This window comes from Zootoca vivipara, chromosome 7, assembly GCF_965207765.1.
Source record: "Zootoca vivipara chromosome 7, rZooViv2.hap1.1, whole genome shotgun sequence".
Lineage (NCBI taxonomy): Eukaryota > Metazoa > Chordata > Lepidosauria > Squamata > Lacertidae > Zootoca > Zootoca vivipara.
The window spans coordinates 39,955,107-39,972,603 of record NC_142590.1 but is presented as its reverse complement, the minus strand read 5'-3'; the positions used below and the strand labels follow the sequence as shown (position 1 = coordinate 39,972,603).

At 44.7% G+C, this 17,497-nt stretch overlaps 1 protein-coding gene across 1 annotated transcript; it reads left to right on the top strand.

Moving 5' to 3' along the window:
- Positions 1-5,066: 5,066 nt before the first annotated feature.
- On the top strand, positions 5,067-15,560 carry GPX7 (glutathione peroxidase 7). Its single transcript, XM_035123953.3, has 3 exons — positions 5,067-5,395; positions 11,184-11,445; positions 13,707-15,560. The coding sequence occupies exons 1-3, from the start codon at positions 5,153-5,155 to the stop codon at positions 13,868-13,870; spliced, it is 669 nt and encodes a 222-aa protein (XP_034979844.1). The 5' UTR covers positions 5,067-5,152; the 3' UTR covers positions 13,871-15,560.
- The last annotated feature ends 1,937 nt before the right edge of the window (positions 15,561-17,497 follow it).

Here is a 17,497-nt window from a genome sequence, read left to right as displayed (position 1 = left end):
TCCCGACTCCCCACCCTCCCACCTATCCACTGTAACTACAATCCCTGTAGCCTCCTCCCTTCCCCTAGGATAAACTGAAATCCCTTCTCCTTTGCGGCCTCAAAAAGGAGGAGGAAGGCCGAAGGCGCCTTCACGGTGGAGGCTGAAACTCTTTGGCAGGGCAGCCCTCCGAGCTGCGCGCCGCCTCAGGGCCGTCGTCGGCCGAGAGTTGCTGCCTGCAGGGTTTCATTTGCGTCGTGGGCCGGGTTGACACCACCACTGTCCCCTCCACACAAACCTATAAAGTAATAAAATTAAGCCCGGGTTAAAGTCGGTTCTGCGCTGCCTGTGAGCTTTTGCTGAAAGGAAACCGCGCAACCTAATCATCCAAAAAATTTCTCGCGCCAAGACCTTTGCTTTGCCTCCTTGACACAAAACACGGATCTTAAAAACTTGTGGGTAGAAAACAAGCAAACAAACAAACAAACACGTAGCTGTGGAGCAGATCCTCCTGATAGGACGCTCACAAGCAGATTCCGAAAAGGGATTAAGCTCAGTCCACCTCCATTGCCATCTATCTGCTTAGTTTAAAAAAAATCGTGGGTCGAGAGGGCAATGTAGAATGCGATAGATGAGGGATTTATGGGATCAGCATGCTGGGAGTCATTTCATATGGTGTATCCAATCATAAAGGCCATCCAAACTGTTTCCAAGCGCCGGTGCTTCTCACAAGGGCTGTAATGTTTGCAACAGCCTGACCGTACATGTATTTCTTTTGAATTAATATGTGTATGGAGATCCTGGGCTGCTCATATGATAAGACCCAGCTCCTGGCCTCACTGATGTGGTCCAAAGGAAAACAAATCATACATTGACACCAGCATAGCTGCAGGAGTTGCAGCAAGGAGGCGTACAAGACGCCATTCAACCATCTTAGGGACTCTGCTCTGGATTTGTAAACATCACCAGCTCTCCACACATCAGCTCTGGTGACCACACATTTGAGGAGATTTTGCCTACCTGGGTTCCACCATAACCAGCAACCTTTCAATCGATGCTGGACAAGCGTATAGGCAAGACAGCTACAGCAATAGCTTGCCTCTCCAAAAGGGTATGGGAGAATGTGATGCTTATGTCCAATACCAATATGAAGGTCTACCAGGCCTGCATGTTGAGCATGCTGCTTTCTGGAAGTGAGCAACTTACAACCAGGAACGATGCCAGGAAGATTTGGGGCATCACATGGCAGAACAGAATTGCACTCCCGAGTCAGTGATGTCTATGCTGGCTTGGTCATGTCCACAGAATGGAAGATGGCAGGATCTACAGGGAGCTGGCTTCAGGCACCAGGCCTACTGGCAGATCAGCTCTGCATGACAAATATGTCTGCAAACATGACATGAATGCTGGAGGAGCACAGAGAGAAGAAACACCATGGTGCATCTGCAGCCACACAACCAGATGCCTTCACCTGCCCCAGCTGCAACAAAACATGTCTCTCTCTCCACAGCCACAGCAGGCACTGTAACCTTCCTACAGTTTGACTTCACCCCCAAAGGTGCACTCCTCCATTGTTTCCCAACTGCTGAAACCAGCAAGCGTGCACAGAATTGCAGCACTTGTCCCTCTTTCATTGCCAGTCTCCACTCTACACCAGCAGTCTCCAGGATTTTTCAGGACACTTTCAGTGCAATCAGGCCAAGATACACACTAAAGCAGGCATCTCCAAACTTCGGCCCTCCAGATGTTTTGGACTAGATTCCCATCATCCCTGACCACTGGTCCTGTTAGCTAGGGATCATGGGAGTTGTAGGCCAAAACATCTGGAGGGCTGCAGTTTGGAGATGCCTGCACTAAAGGCTAACAAATCTTATCTCCTTTCATACACATGCATGCATACTCTTCCTCTGTGGAGATTGGTTGTCTATAGAGGGTTACTCTCCTCTCAATAGCCTGGTTAGATAGACTAGGGCAGGCAGGGCCGTCTCAAGGAGGTTGGGCGCCCTGGCGCTGTGGCACGGAGATCGCTCCGGCACCCCCGCCCTGGTGGGTGGGCGCAGTGCGCGGCATGGCTTCCGCGCGGCTTTGCTGCGCAGCGCCCCCCCTACCGGCCTGGCGCCCTTGCGCCCCGCGCCACTGGGACTACCCCTAGAGCCGGGCCTGAGGGCAGGCATGGCCAAACTTGGCCCTCCAGCTGTTTGGGAATAATCCCTGACCACTGGTCCTGTTAGCTAGGGATGATGGGAGTTGTAGTCCCAAAACAGCCGGAGGGCCAAGTTTGGCTTTGCCTGGATTAGGCTGAGAGTTAGTGACTTGTCCAAGGCCACCCAAGGATTTTAGCATCTGAATAAGAATTTGAGAGCTGGCACAGGTCACACCCACAGCATTCATTTAAAGCGTATACAATACACATCTACAACACATAGCCCCCCCCACTGGTGGAGTAAGAGGAGTGGGGGGAGCGCCCCGCCCCCGGCAGTGCAATCCCGGCAGGGTGCCATCGTGGCTGTCCCCCCCCCCCGTGCTGGGGACCACGCCCCCTGGATGCATACCCGCCCCTGCGGGCAGTGCGCCATGCCCCCAGAACACGCGCTAGCCCCACCCCACCTGCTCTCCTCCCCCTGTGCCAGATCATGAAGCTCCGCCACTGTCCCCCCCCCAAAAAAGAATTATGGAAACTGTAGTTTACTCCCCACAGAGCTGCAATTTCCAGCACCCTTAAGTTGAATGTTGGACTTGGGGCAGGAAGATCCTGGTCCAAATCTTCACTTAGCTATGATGAAGCTCACTGACCCACTCACATTCTCAGTTTTACCTACCTTTCAGAATTATTGTGATAAACTGGGGCACAGCTTTCATGCTGTTATGAGTTCCTTGGAAGACAGGGGGATAAAAATGTTATAAATAAATGTGAGCTCAGCTCTCCTTCAAGTCCAGCATTCTCTCACTGCACTACTGCTGGATTTCTCACTCTTTCATTTGATTTTTAAAGAAAACAAGAAAGAATCAGGGAATTCTAACCCCCACCCCCCAAAAAAACACAGTGCAGTTTTGAAAGCAGTTGTTAACACCAGTGATTAAAATCAGTTATTTTGAAAGGTTCAGTCTGCCATCTTTATTCAAATGGTGCCCAGTTGTATCCAAACATAGATGGAAACTTACTTCTTGATCTCAGGAACCATGATGTAGAAGTTGGTTACAGTATCTTAAATGAGATGTCCAAATGCATGGTGAACTTTCCAAAATATATAGTATATTGTATTTTATTATTGCAAACTGCTTTAGGGGTTGAAAAAATACATATAAATGCCATATCAATATTGCAATAAATAAATGCTGCATACACATACTTATTCTGCATGCTTAATTTATAAAACTAATTTATAAAACTAATAGAAGGGGAAGAAATGGAGGCAGTGAGAGATTTTACTTTCTTGGGCTCCTTGATCACTGCAGATGGTGACAGCAGTCACGAAATTAAAAGACGCCTGCTTCTTGGGAGAAAAGCAATGACAAACCTAGACAGCATCTTAAAAAGCAGAGACATCACCTTGCCGACAAAGGTCCGTATAGTTAAAGCTATGGTTTTCCCAGTAGTGATGTATGGAAGTGAGAGCTGGACAATAAAGAAGGCTGATCGCCGAAGAATTGATGCTTTTGAATTATGGTGCTGGAGGAGACTCTTGAGAGTCCCATGGACTGCAAGAAGATCAAACCTATCCATTCTTAAGGAAATCAGCCCTGAGTGCTCCCTGGAAGGACAGATCGTGAAGCTGAGGCTCCAATACTTTGGCCACCTCATGAGAAGAGAAGAATCCTTGGAAAAGACCCTGATGTTGGGAAAGACTGAGGGCACTAGGAGAAGGGGACGACAGAGGACAAGATGGTTGGACAGTGTTCTCGAAGCTACGAACATGAGTTTGACCAAACTGCGGGAGGCAGTGCAAGACAGGAGTGCCTGGTGTGCTATGGTCCATGGGGTCACGAAGAGTCGGACACGACTAAACGACTAAACAACAATAGTGGTTTTAGATGTAGGTGGAGCATGAATGTGGGATAGAACAGGAAATCCCCGTGACCCTGGACACAAGGACAGCTTCTGTCCAAGGATCAAATGGTGTTTCCAGACTGTTGCCTGCTGAGATTCAATCACTTACAGTACTGGCAAGTTCAGGTTGCACAATTTAAGCTGATTTGGTGCTCTTGCATAACAAACCCTCTTCCTCTTGGAATCAGCCTTTTTGCAAAAAGGGAAGTGATAGGAAGCTTTCCATTTTATTTTTACCTCCTGCTAAATGCAGAAAAGCAATACCCTCAGTCATGGGCGTAGCCAGGATTTATTTTAGGAGGTGGTAGGCTTTATGTTTGTGGGGGAGGGCATAACTGAGCTATTTGCGCTGCAATTGGTCAGTTAGTTAAGTACTTTTATTCATTTACTTGATTTAGGGGGTATCTGCCCCTCCCTGCACCCCCTGGCTATGCCCATATGCCCTCGGTGGTGCTAATGGGCTTCTTCACTGCTGGAGGTAGTGGCATCATGGAGCAGAAGCAAGAGACACCTGTGCTTCCTGGTCACCCCAATCATAGATCATGGTCAAAGCAAGTTTCAAATATATATCTCAAACTGGATAATGACAGCTTTTTTCTCTAGCTTGGTATTTTATGGTTCACTTAAAACAGTGTTTCTCAACCAGTGTGCCTCCAGATGTTTTGGGACTACAACTCCCATCATTCCTGACCACTGGTCTTGCTAGCTAGGGATGATGGGAGTTGTAGTCCCAAAACATCTGGAGGCACACTGGTTGAGAAACACTGACTTAAAAAGCATCCTTGATTTATTGGATTTACGTGTAGCGATTGTATCAGTCTTGTATACAAGGCCAGAAAGATTACCAGTTTGGAGGTTTTTTTTGTTTTTTTTTTAGTCTGAAAAGAGACAGTATTAGCCTTAGAGCCCTTTGCAAAACGAACAGCGTGAACTGCAAATCTCAAATCAGGCGTTTGATAGGCGAGATCACTAATAAACTGTTTAGGAGATTCCCTTTAAAAAAAAACAGAGAGAGGGAGAGAGAGAGAGAGAGGGAGATGTGGGTTGCTTTTACACGGAAATAGGAAAAACTGTTGCAATTTCTTTTTTACAGCAGGCGACGCTTCTTTCCGGCTGTGCTTTGCGATGGTGGAGGACGTCAGTGCTGGGCTTGTGTGCAGTATGTTAGACCCTGAGGGCAGTGTAGAGCACAAAGCGGATCCCTCCTTCCCCAAAGTTTTCCTTATCCCCTTAGCCATGCTGATCGTCATAGGAGCGTTGCTCTTCTTAGCACTTTCCGCCACCGAACAGAAAGAGGACAGTTTTTACTCCTATAAAGTGGTCAACATCAGGGGCAAGCTAGTTTCCCTGGACAAATACAGAGGCTCGGTAAGTTTGCACGGAGAGCTGCCTCTGCTGCTGCTGCTGCTGCCCCAGCTAACCAGCAAGTCACTTCGGCATGCCTGCATGACGGACGGTGTGGGGGGAGAGAATGCATCTTTTAACTGGCCTGACCGGTATGGGAACGGTCTCTTTTGGGGCGCGTTGCCTGCGGATTGGCGCCCACGGCTCTGCTATAATCTCTATTAAAGCACCAGAAGTTTGGTGCAGTCGGGTCCCTTTTCTGCTTGTTCTTGCATGAGATGTTCTTTCCCCCCAGAGTATTCCGCGCATACGTGGCAGGCAGGCAAGATGCCTTTCATTCACTCGGAATCGGAACGCCTACGTTATTTTCTGGCGGTGCCACTTGTTGAAGCACAATCATTGGGATCCATGCGGGTTTCCCTCCTCTCTTTTAAAAATATTTACAGATTGTCATTGCAATATGTCTGTTGCCTTCTTAATAAAACTTCATTTTGTTTAACAGGGTGGGAGAAAACGGTGGGAGGGAGAGGCCCAGTGCTACCGGGGAATTCAACAGGAAACATCTAATTTCAAATTTTATAACCCTGTCAAAGTACCGCTGCTCTTTTAAATTTTAACATTGGTGTTATGTGATGCAGGGGGTTACCTGAAGAAGAGGCACTTAATTTATCTGTTACGGATATTAAAGATGCTATATATATGTTCTTTTTCTAAAGGTCTGAACTAGGTTCTACTCAGAATAAACCCACTGAAATTAATGACGCTAAATTAGTCATGCCCATTAATTTAGGTGGGTCTACTCTGAGTATGATACACATTAGATTCAACCCTTAAATTCATATTATTGAAATGTGCTGCTTAACTTATAAGCAGTAATGTATATTTGCATATATATATATATATATATATATATATATATATATATATATCTGCAATGGAAGCTGAAAATCCTGTCTTTTTCTGGAATAGGCTACTTAACTTTTTTTTTAAAAAAAACCTCATTTATACTATTGTCCTTTAAAATACTATTCTCTACAGGTAAAAGTCTTTTTCATTTTTATGACCCCTGTTCTAACACCCTCCAAGACTGTAGGCTGTAGTTCAGCCTTTGCCGACCTGGGGCCCTCCAGATGGTTTGAATAACAACTCCCATTATCAACCACAGTCAGGCTCTGTTGGCTAGGGATGATGGGAATTGTGGTCCAAAACATCTGAAGAGCACTAGATTAAGCTAAGTCATTTCCCCCAGACTCCCCTCTTTCCTACCTCTGTCTATGCTGAAACAGTTTAGGTAGTCAGAACATATGGTCATCAATGTTCTGACAACCTGAACTATTATATTTAGGTATAATTTTCCCCCTTTCTGGGTATAAACAACTAGTACTAAATACAAATTAATTGCTTTAGTTTCATCCTCACATAGCTATTGCCCCGTTTTCTTCACCCACACACCCTTGGACATTTCTGAAAGAGCAAAGTGTGAGGTGCTTGCAGTGGACACTAGATGGCAAACTTGATTCACATTAATTTTGATATGCTAAGTATATCAGCAGATAATTGCTTTTGCTCTTACATGCTGTCAGAAGCTAGAAAAGGCCCAATACATCCTGAATTTAGGGTGCTTCCAGACAGATTTAATCTTGCATATTGGTTGCTGAGGTATCACAAATTGATTGTTGCTGACAGATTTTCCTCTAAATGGGTAATTTTCAATTAAATGGACAAACTAAGGCTGGGAATCATGGATACTGCAAAAGAATGATCCCACTGGAAACTCCCTCTGTTTTATCTCCTAGGGCTCTCAGGATCTGAGATCTAAGGGACAGAATCAATCTATCTCATAGAGAAAATCTTGGGATTTCCCTTTCTGCCCTGGGTGTATATACATTGTTCAGCATAACAAATAAAGACGCTGCTAATTTGAACTGGAAATGTATCATCTAGAGGCAGAGTGCTTTGCATAAGACATTGTGCTTCTGCAAAATTCACTCCCACACTTGCATTCAGACACTGCCCACAATGTGTTCAAAAACTATATATCCCTTATCCCACCCCCACCCCATCTAAGGAAGCAAATACACAAGAGTGCTTGTTACAGAAAAACTATTGAAAATAGCTGGCAGAGTTTTTTTTTAAAATGCAGTGTTGACAAAGTCAGTCCTGTTTCTGGCTCAGGAGCGTTTATGCATTCACACTGCCCTTGCGAGCATGACCAGACAAAACATTCTCATGCTCCTAGTCCAGCATTGTAGCCAGCCTTACCCAGATCCTAGAAAGCTATGATATATTGTGGCCATCTGGACACAGACTTCACTGACAAGCCTAGAGCCAGTGTGGTGTAGTGGTTTGAGTGTTGGACTAGGCCAGTGTTTCTCAACCTTTTTTGGGCCACGGCACACTTGTTCCGTGAAAAAAAATCACGAGGCACACCACCATTAAAAAAGTTAAAAAATGTAACTCTGTTCCGCCCTATATTATAATTATGACTGTAAGAAACACTTGCCAAATATTGCTTTCCGGCGGGTTAGTGGTTGTGCATTGGCGGCCGCCAGGCATGTTTGCACTGAGCTTTGGGAAAGAGGAGGAGAAATATTGCTTTCCGGCGGGTCAGTGATGTATATTGGCGGCCGCCAGGCACGTGACAATGCAAATCGCTCTTCTCGTCGCCGCACGCCGCGGCACACCAGCCAGCGTCTCGCGGCACACTAGTGTGCCGCGGAACAGCGGTTGAGAAACGCTGGACTAGGCCCTTGGGAGACCAGGGTTCAAAGCCCCACTCACCCATGAAGCTCACAGGGTGACCTTGGGCCAATCAGTCTCTCAGCCTACCTCACAGGATTGTTGTGAGGATAAAACATGGAAGAGAACCATGTAGTACGCTACCTTGAGCTCCTTGGACAGGCATAGGCAAACTCTGGACCTCCAGATGTTTGGGACTACAATTCCCATCATTCCTGACCACTGGTCCTGTTAGCTGGGGTGATGGGAATTGTAGTCCCAAGCATCTGGAGGGCCAGAATCTGCCTATGCCTGTCCTTGGAGGAAAGTTGGGGTATACAGTAAATGCCTATAGCAACAACTATAGAAGGCTTCGTATTGGCAGGCCATTCCTAACTAACTCTGTGATGGATACAGGTAGGTAGCCGTGTTGGTCTGAGTCGAAGCAAAATAAAAAAATTCCTTCAGTAGCACCTTAAAGACCAACTAAGTTTTTATTTTGGTACGAGCTTTCGTGTGCATGCACACTTCTTCAGGATGGATGTGGAACCTGTAGCCCTCTGGATGTCCCCTCCCATCATCTCCAGCCATTGACTGTATTGATGGGGCTTATGGGAACTGGAGTCCAACATGTGAAGGGCCACAGGTTCCCTCCCCATGCCCTTTGTGAAGAGATGCTCCCAGTCTGGGGATAGCAAAGCTAGGCTGAAAAGACAGAAGCTCTGGAATTTTCCGTGAGTTTTAAAAGAGAACAAAGAGGCCTGATATCATGCAGATAAAGAAATTGCATCACACTGAGAGTAAAAAGCAGTTTTTGCAAAGAAGACATGGGTCACAACAAGGGCAGCACCGGGGGGGGGGGAACGGGGGGGGGCAATGAAGGAGCAAAGTATGTCAGTGAATCTCTCCAAGAACCTGATATCAGCATACATGGGACTCTCAGGAAGTTTTCAGCTCAGCTATTGTTCAGATCTAGATCTGCTTAGCTTCAGAGATAAAACTACACCTCTTGGTAAATAGTACATTTATGAATGTCACACTGGTCGCCTGAATGAGAAAATAAGTGTGTGTAAGTGAGACACACACACACACACAGACAGAGAGAGAATGTTACTTGCACACATGTGTGCGCACACACATACACATGAGTCCTGCAACAAGATTTTGCACTGCTGAGTACTCCAGTCAGTCCAGTTCATGAATCTTCCAGTTTTCTATTCTCCCATTCCAATAGTCAGCCATCATTCCATGTCCACTGAGCATACCCTTTGGCCTATTTTAGTGTTTGTTTTTTTCTCCCCTACAGTTCCCCCCCCCTTAAATATATTTAATATTGCGGGAAAATGTGGCAATTCCCAAGTCTGCTAATGCCTTCCTCTTCAGAACATTGAAAATAGAGGGAAATCTGTGTCACGATGACCTGCACTTCAAAATGTGCGACTACACCACTGCTAATTAACTCATACATTTGTGCCAAGGCCTCCTTAAGTGGGCCTGCTTGGGACTTCATGGCCTCCATAACAACCATAAAACTGTTTCTATTTGTCATTGACCTGATGCATAGAGCAGGGCATGTCTTCAATATAATTCTTGCCCAAGGAGATGAAAGGGATGTCTGGAAAAGGAAGGCTGGAGAAATTCTGTTGTCCTTCTCAGACCATTTCCTGGTGAGGTTTGGTCCCATGGCAAGAGTATTCTCCTACAGGGGTAGGGACCCATTAGAATGGTCTGCCCCCAGAGATGTATGGAATCCATGGAATTTCTGAATGCTATGGGGAATCTTCTGCAGATAGGGCTGGGATTCTAGTTGTTGCCGTAGTCTAACAATATGTATCAGGCAGTCAACAAAATTGTTACTGAGTGACCTCTCTGGGGTTGTAGTAGATAGCTCAGTGAAGATGTTGACCCAGTGTGCAGTAGCTGTGAAAAAGGCAAACTCTCTCTGCTGGGGATCGTTAGAAACTGAAAATAAACTGCTGGTATCTTAATGCTGTTCTATAAATCTATGGTGCAACTGCGACTGGAATACAGTCATACCTCGGTTTAAGTACGCTTCGGTTTGAGTACTTTTAGTTTAAGTACTCCGCGGACCCGTCTGGAATGGATTAACCCTCTTTCCATTACTTTCAATGGGAAAGTTCGCTTCAGGTTAAGTATGCTTCAGGTTAAGTACAGACTTCCGGAACCAATTGTGTACTTAAACCGAGGTACCACTGTACTGTGTACTGTTCTGGCCACCCCACCTCAAAAAGGATATCATAGAGTTTGAAAAGGTTCAGAAAAGGACAAGCAAAATGATCAAGGAAATAGAGTGAGTCCCCTGTGGAGAAAGGTTGCAGCATTTTGGAGTTTTTAGTTTAGAAAAAGGAAAGCAAGAGGTGGCATGATAGATATTTATAAAATGATGCACAACATGGAGAAAGTGGATCAACAAAGGTTTATCTCCCTCTCTCATAACACTAGAACTTGTGGACATTGAATGAAGCTGAATGTTGTAGGACAAACAAAAAAAGCACTTCTTTATGCAGCACGTAACCAGACTATGAAATTTGTTCATACAAGAGGTAGCCATAGCCACCAACTCAGATGGCTTTAAAAGAGGATTAAAGAAATTCATGAAGGCAAAGGCCAGGTTATGTGAAGGACCTACCTGTTCACTGAGATTTGCAGAGGCTCTCCTGCTGAAATCAATATTGCAGCAGTTTGGGAGAGGGCCTTATCTGTTGTGGCACCTAGCTTATGGAATCACCTCCCCTCTGAAGCAAAGCAAGCTTCAACAGGGATGAGTTTTCAATGCCTGCTGAAGGTTCATTTGTTTACCTGGGCATTATGTGGTCATTAATGCCAAGTCTGTAGCTGGGTATGGCTTACTGTGGACATTGTTGCAAATATTGGTTGCTGCATTTTAATGTTTGGATTTTAGTGAGAATGTATTTATAGTGCTATGAAATGCCCTGTGGTTTTCTTTTTAAATACAGGGATCTATATCTATCATCTGTCTATCTATCTATCTATCTATCTATCTATCTATCTATCTATCTATCTAATAAATGAATGAAATAATGTCTCCTTCTAATTGTTATTTTCCCTTTAGGTAGCCTTAGTTGTCAATGTTGCAAGTGAGTGTGGCTATACAGACAGCCACTACAAAGCCCTTCAACAGCTGCAGAGAGAACTTGGCTCACATCATTTCAACGTGCTGGCATTCCCTTGTAATCAATTTGGACTTCAAGAACCAGGCACCAACAAAGAAATTGAGAATTTTGCCAGGAAAACATATGGAGTCACCTTTCCCATGTTCAGCAAGATAGCAGTCAAGGGCACTGGGGCAAATCAAGCCTTCAAATATTTAATTGGTGAGCACAGCAGGCATTCTAAAGCGGCTGACAATGAATTTGCTTTACCCCCAGAAGTCGTAGATGATTTATGATAGCAAGTGGTGCCATTTCAGATTGGGGGGGGGGGAGTGGCAGGCAGGTTGGCAACGTTCAACAAGGTGTAAGGGCCAGCTCTTCAACGCAGTTGAAGAGGTTAAATGGTGAAAAAGCAATCTCTTTTTAGAGCATCTGTTGTGATTATGTTCTATCTTCTTTTTTCTATCTCCCAGGAACTCAATAGGAATGACAGGAATTCAGCTGAGGTTTAATTGCCTTGTCCTTCAAATCAAAGTAGTACAAAAACATTCAGATCACACCTGGAAAAGTGTAGATGGCCTCCTCTACAGGTTCCACTTAAACTTTTCCATATATCATTTGTGCAGTCTTTTGAATGTAAGCAACAGTTGGAGCTTATGCCTCCTGGACTGTGTCTGGATGAACTGTTGATTGAACATTTATCCTGATTCATTTACAGGGAGGTTAGACAACATTGCAGCCCACACTTTCCCCATCACTTTCCTTATTGCAAAAATGTCCAATCATTTGGGGAAGTGGATTTATTGCACAGGACTTCCCAATCAACTGTAATTGAGCAACCTGAATTTGTTGGTGATTGGTATGTGACTGAATTTCACCCAAGAATAGCAGCAGCCTGAAAGCGCCCCTAGAAAAATGAGAGTTATAAGATGAGGAAACTCATCCTGCCTCTAGTCTTCTACCAGAAGCAGAATGACTGAAAGGAGCCCTTGTAAGAACTGCTAAGTGATCTCTTCAGCTCAACAGAAAGCAGGCTGACAGAAACTGAGAGATTCCCGAAGAAGGCTGATAGCTTGTACCCAGTGGCAGAGAAAGGCTTTGCATGCTCCAGCACCTGATTACTCGCAGAAGCAGTCAATGAAAACAAAGTTTTGGGCATTAAGGATAAAAATACTAAACCTCAGCATTGTGTCCCACAAGGTTTTCTCTGGGGGAAAGCAGCAATACAAGAGGAAGGGTGAATAAACCCTTATAGCAGATCAACACCATACATTTAATACATATCCATGATTTCCCTCAAATAATCCTGGGATTGGGAACTAATGTTTGTTAAAGATGTTGGATCATGTGCTTTGGAAGCCATGTGATTTTAATCACATGCTCACAGGGGCAAGACACTTTGATCATATTACACTGATCCTGGCTCAACTGCACTGGCTGCCAATTAGTTTCCAGGGCTACTGTAATTCAAAGTGCTGGTTTTGACCTAGAAAGCCTTAAATGGCTCACAACCACAATACCTCAAGACTGCCTCCTGCCATATAAACCTACCTGGACCCTGAAATCATATTCTGGGGCCCTTCTTCGTGTGCCTCCTCCACGAGAAGCCCAGAGGGTGGCAACACAAGAAAGGGCCTTTTCTGCAGCAGCTCCCCATTTGTGGAATGCTCTCTCTAGGGAGGTTCATCTAGCACCTTGATTATATACCATCAGCTACCAGGCGAAGACGTTCCTCTTTAACCATGCCTTTGGCTGATTGACATGATGCCCTTTTAAATGTGTTTGTGGAAGAGGGGGTTATTGATTTGTTTTTGTTCTTATTTTTATTATGCGTTTTCTATTTTTTACATATATCGTAATTTTATGTTGTGAACTGCCCTGTGATCTATGGGTATAGGGTGGTAACGTAAAGGTAAAGGGACCCCTGACCATCAGGTTCAGTCGTGACCGACTCTGGGGTTGCGCGCTCATCTCGCATTATTGGCCGAGGGAGCCGGCGTATAGCTTCCAGGTCATGTGGCCAGCATGACAAAGCCGCTTTTGGTGAACCAGAGCAGCACATGGAAACGCCGTTTACCTTCCCGCTGTAGCGGTTCCTATTTATCTACTTGCATTTTGACATGCTTTCGAACTGCTAGGTTGGCAGGAGCTGGGACCAAGCAACGGGAGCTCACCCCGTCACAGGGATTCAAACCGCCGACCTTCTGATCAGCAAGCCCTAGGCTCAGTGGTTTAACCACAGCGCCACCTGGGTCCCATAGGGTGGTATACAAATTTAATAAATAATAAGAAGAAAGTACACTGGATGTTCTTTAAACGTGTGGTGTGGATCTGCCCATAGTTTTCCTAAGATTTTGCTTAGCCTACATTTTTATTTTGCTTAACTTCAGCATTGATTTTGACAATCAAATCGAATCATTAGTATATTTTTCTTTATAACTGAATAGTAATCAAATTATATGTCATTTCCCCTTCCTATGTAGATTCCACTGGTGAGGAGCCAACCTGGAATTTCTGGAAATACCTTGTTGATCCAAATGGGAAAACAGTAAAGGCTTGGGACTCTACTGTCACTATTGAGGAAATAAAACCTCATATCACTGAACTTGTGAGGAATATCATCCTGAAGAAAAAAGATGAACTGTGATTACACACACACACACACACACACACCACTAATTATTGAACCTCTGATTATCATTTGGACCTCTTCTCATTCCTAAAAGAAAATGTAATTTTAAAAAATTGTCAATATGAAGTCCATCAACATGAGTTAGCTCCATCCTCCAAGTACAATACTGTATTTTATTTTTTGGTCTTTCATTCAATCCATTCAGCATAGCTGCCAAGTTTTCCCTTTTCTCGCGAGGAAGCCTATTCAGCATAAGGGAAAATCCCTTTAAAAAAGGGATAACTTGGCAGCTATGCCATTCAGTCCCAGGGGAAACACACCAAAGGTCTGGGGTTTATTTCCCATTTCAAGCCACTTATTGATTGTGGTAAGGTGAAGAACCTAGGATTTCCTAGAGAAACATTACTAATAGCTACCCTATCATCTTGTTCATCAACTTGTTCATCAAGGGCATTTATGAAATGCAACCCAGAATAGATATAATAGATCTTAACCTGCATGTGGTTTTAAGAAGCAGCTATTATGCTGGGAAACAAGAGCACATTGACACTAGCTGTATTTTCTTGCACTCACACCAGTCACTCATTCATTTATCCCTGGGAATCCATACACTAGGATGGCTCTAAGAATCCTGTGACTGTAGTTCTATTCAACGAAAATGAGATTTTTCCTGCCAATTATTACTATTTCAAAAAAAAAAAAAACCTGTTTGAGAGGATTGTGCGACCGGCTTGAACAGAATGGGGGGCTACAGTTGGAGGACAAGAATCCTGTTAACAGGAGCCTCTATTGGACCAAAGTCCCTTTTGTGAATGGAAGGAAACATTTGGACCCATTAATCCTAAACTGTTGCATTCCTGTGTTCTGTCTGTTGTCATTCAGCATTTTGCATGTGTTGATTTATGGTGATTTTTTTTAAAAAAGCAACTTCCTTTCAATTGCAGCAAAATCCTCTTAGGTGTGAACTGAAATGTCTCATTGTTAGAGCAGAGGTGTGGTTGGTGATGTTCTTGATGACATGTGTTTTTAGTTTCCTACCTATCTGGCCCTCTCAAGCTCCAGAGGCATCTACCCTTAAAAATAATCATTACTGAAACTGACAAAAGCTTTCAACCATCTTTGCAGCTTGCCTTAAGAAGCCTGGTGAAACAGAAACTTTGCAGATGTTGGGAAAAGCTTTCTCAGCTGTGCACATCTACATTTGAAAACAACTTAAGGCTTTCACCCCACTTACACAGGGAGTCTTAGAAAGGGCCGTGAGTTTCACCAAGTTTCTCCAGATTCAGCATGGGATGGGTAGGTGCCACTGAAAGAGCTGCCTTTCCCTTCACATAGAACAGGTAACCAACCTGGTGGCATCTGAATGTTGAGTCCTACAGCTTGCCTCGTCCCTCACCATTAGTCATGCTAGCTGTGACTGATGGGAATTGAAGTTCACAACATCTGGAGGCCTCCAAGTTGGCTTCCCATGGGATAGAAACTAGGTAATGCTCAAACAGTGAATTAGAGCTCATATAGGGCATTAAAAATATTTTTTTTGTTGTCTGGAAGCATCCATAGATTTTCTTCAGTTGTAATCCATGTTGTTGAAACTAAGTGACTTGACTCAGAAATCTACACATGTCAGTTTATAACCACTGATGAAAGGAATGGAGAATTTTTGTTGACTGGACCAGAATAAAAGGAGAGTCCTACATCATTGTAACAGATGTTTGTGAACTTCCATACATTACACACAGTTTGCTTGAATGTGATCTATTAGAATCTTAAAAGAATCAAGCACCTTGAAGAGAGAGACCATGTTTTTTCATAATAGCTTGGCCCATAATAACTTGTTGCCTAGTAACAGAGTTGAAAGTGACCATTATTCATTGATCCTGCTGATTAATACTTTGGACACTCCTCCCCTACTCCCTCCACAAAATATTAATAAGGGTACCCAAATTGGTGAAAGATAAATTTGCAACCTGCCTACTCTCTTCTATAACTTAATTACTCGTCAGGAACCCTTTGTCAGTGGACCCTGCTATTTTACAATTTTACCCTTTTGAATAAGCCCCCCTCTCAAAATAAAAGACATACAATAGGTTCCCATCAAGCGGGATGATCTTCCTGCAACACCCTAGTCTGTCAACCTGTAGGGGGCATTTCTGAGCTCTGTTTCCCAGGAGCCCATCTCTAGGAAGGGAGCTTTAGACCTGTGTTCCCAAAGCCCCAAATCTTACACAATGATCGGTAGAAAACGGCAATGTAGCTCAGGTGCGTTGTCACAGCATATGTTATTTACAGCCCACAGTTAAAACCACTCAAATGTATCACCTACGATATATAGAAGAAGAAGAGTTTGGATTTGATATCCCGCTTTATCACTACCCTAAGGAGTCTCAAAGCGGCTAACAATCTCCTTTCCCTTCCTCCCCCACAGCAAACACTCTGTGAGGTGAGTGAGGCTGAGAGACTTCAGAGAAGTGTGACTAGCCCAAGGTCACCCAGCAGCTGCATGTGGAGGAGCAGGGAATCGAACCCGGTTCACCAGATTACGAGTCTACCACTCTTAACCACTACACCACACTGGTTCTCATCTCATAGCCTAATCTGGATGATGATACATCCCTCACACAGACTGTGAGTGGCTGGCATGACTTGCTTACAGACAGCTCCCCCAACTTAAAAAGAGCTGCTCACAAGCAACCAGTAGCACCCTAGCCTGTTTTGCCACCTGAGGCAAAACGGTAAGGATGCCTTCCCTCTCCACTTCAGCCCCACCCCACCATCTCGTTTTTTTGGGGGGGAGCTGTGCAGCAGTGGCTTCCGGTGAGATCTTATGGAGCTCTCTCAAATGTTCCGTGAGCTCTTGCAAGAGTTCTCTGAGATCACACAATATCTCACTAGAAGCCGCCACAGCTTCTCTGGCAGAAGCACGGCTGGGTGTTCATAGGAGCACTGGCTCATTGGATTCTGCCACCAGAGGCAGCTACTTCAGTCCACGTCATGCCAGCAGCTACAGGCTATGTAACAGAGAGTCAGACACAAGGACCCAGTAGCAGACCCAGCCGCTAACTCACCATGCCAACATCAGGGGTTCATTAACCTGCTCACCTTCAAATACAATAGATTTTTATTTATAAAGTATTCCTAATGTCCAATACTGAGATGAAAGTCAACCAGGTCTGTGTGTTGAGCACGCTGCATTATGGAAGTGAGTTGTGGGCAACTTACAACCATCAGGAGCGACACCTCAACGCCTTCAACATGTCCTGTATCAGGAGGGTTTGGAGTATCACTATCACATGGCAGGACAGAATTCCAAACAAAGATGTGTTCTCCCAAGCCTATATTTTCAGTATGTTTGCGTTCCTATCTCAACAATGTCTACACTGGCATGGTCATGTTCACAGAATGGAAGATGGCAGGATCCCCAAGGAAGCTGTCAGGCCAACTCTGTGTTACAAAGATGACTGCAAACATGACATGAAGGCTGGCAACATCAACCCTGTCATGCTGGAATCCCTTGCAGACAACCACAGAGCCCGGAGACAGGCAGAGGAGCAATGACCACTGGGAGAAGCACAGAGAAAAGAAATGCAGCAGCAGCTGGATGGCTTCATCTGCCCCAGCTGCAACAAAAGAGGTCTCTCCCGC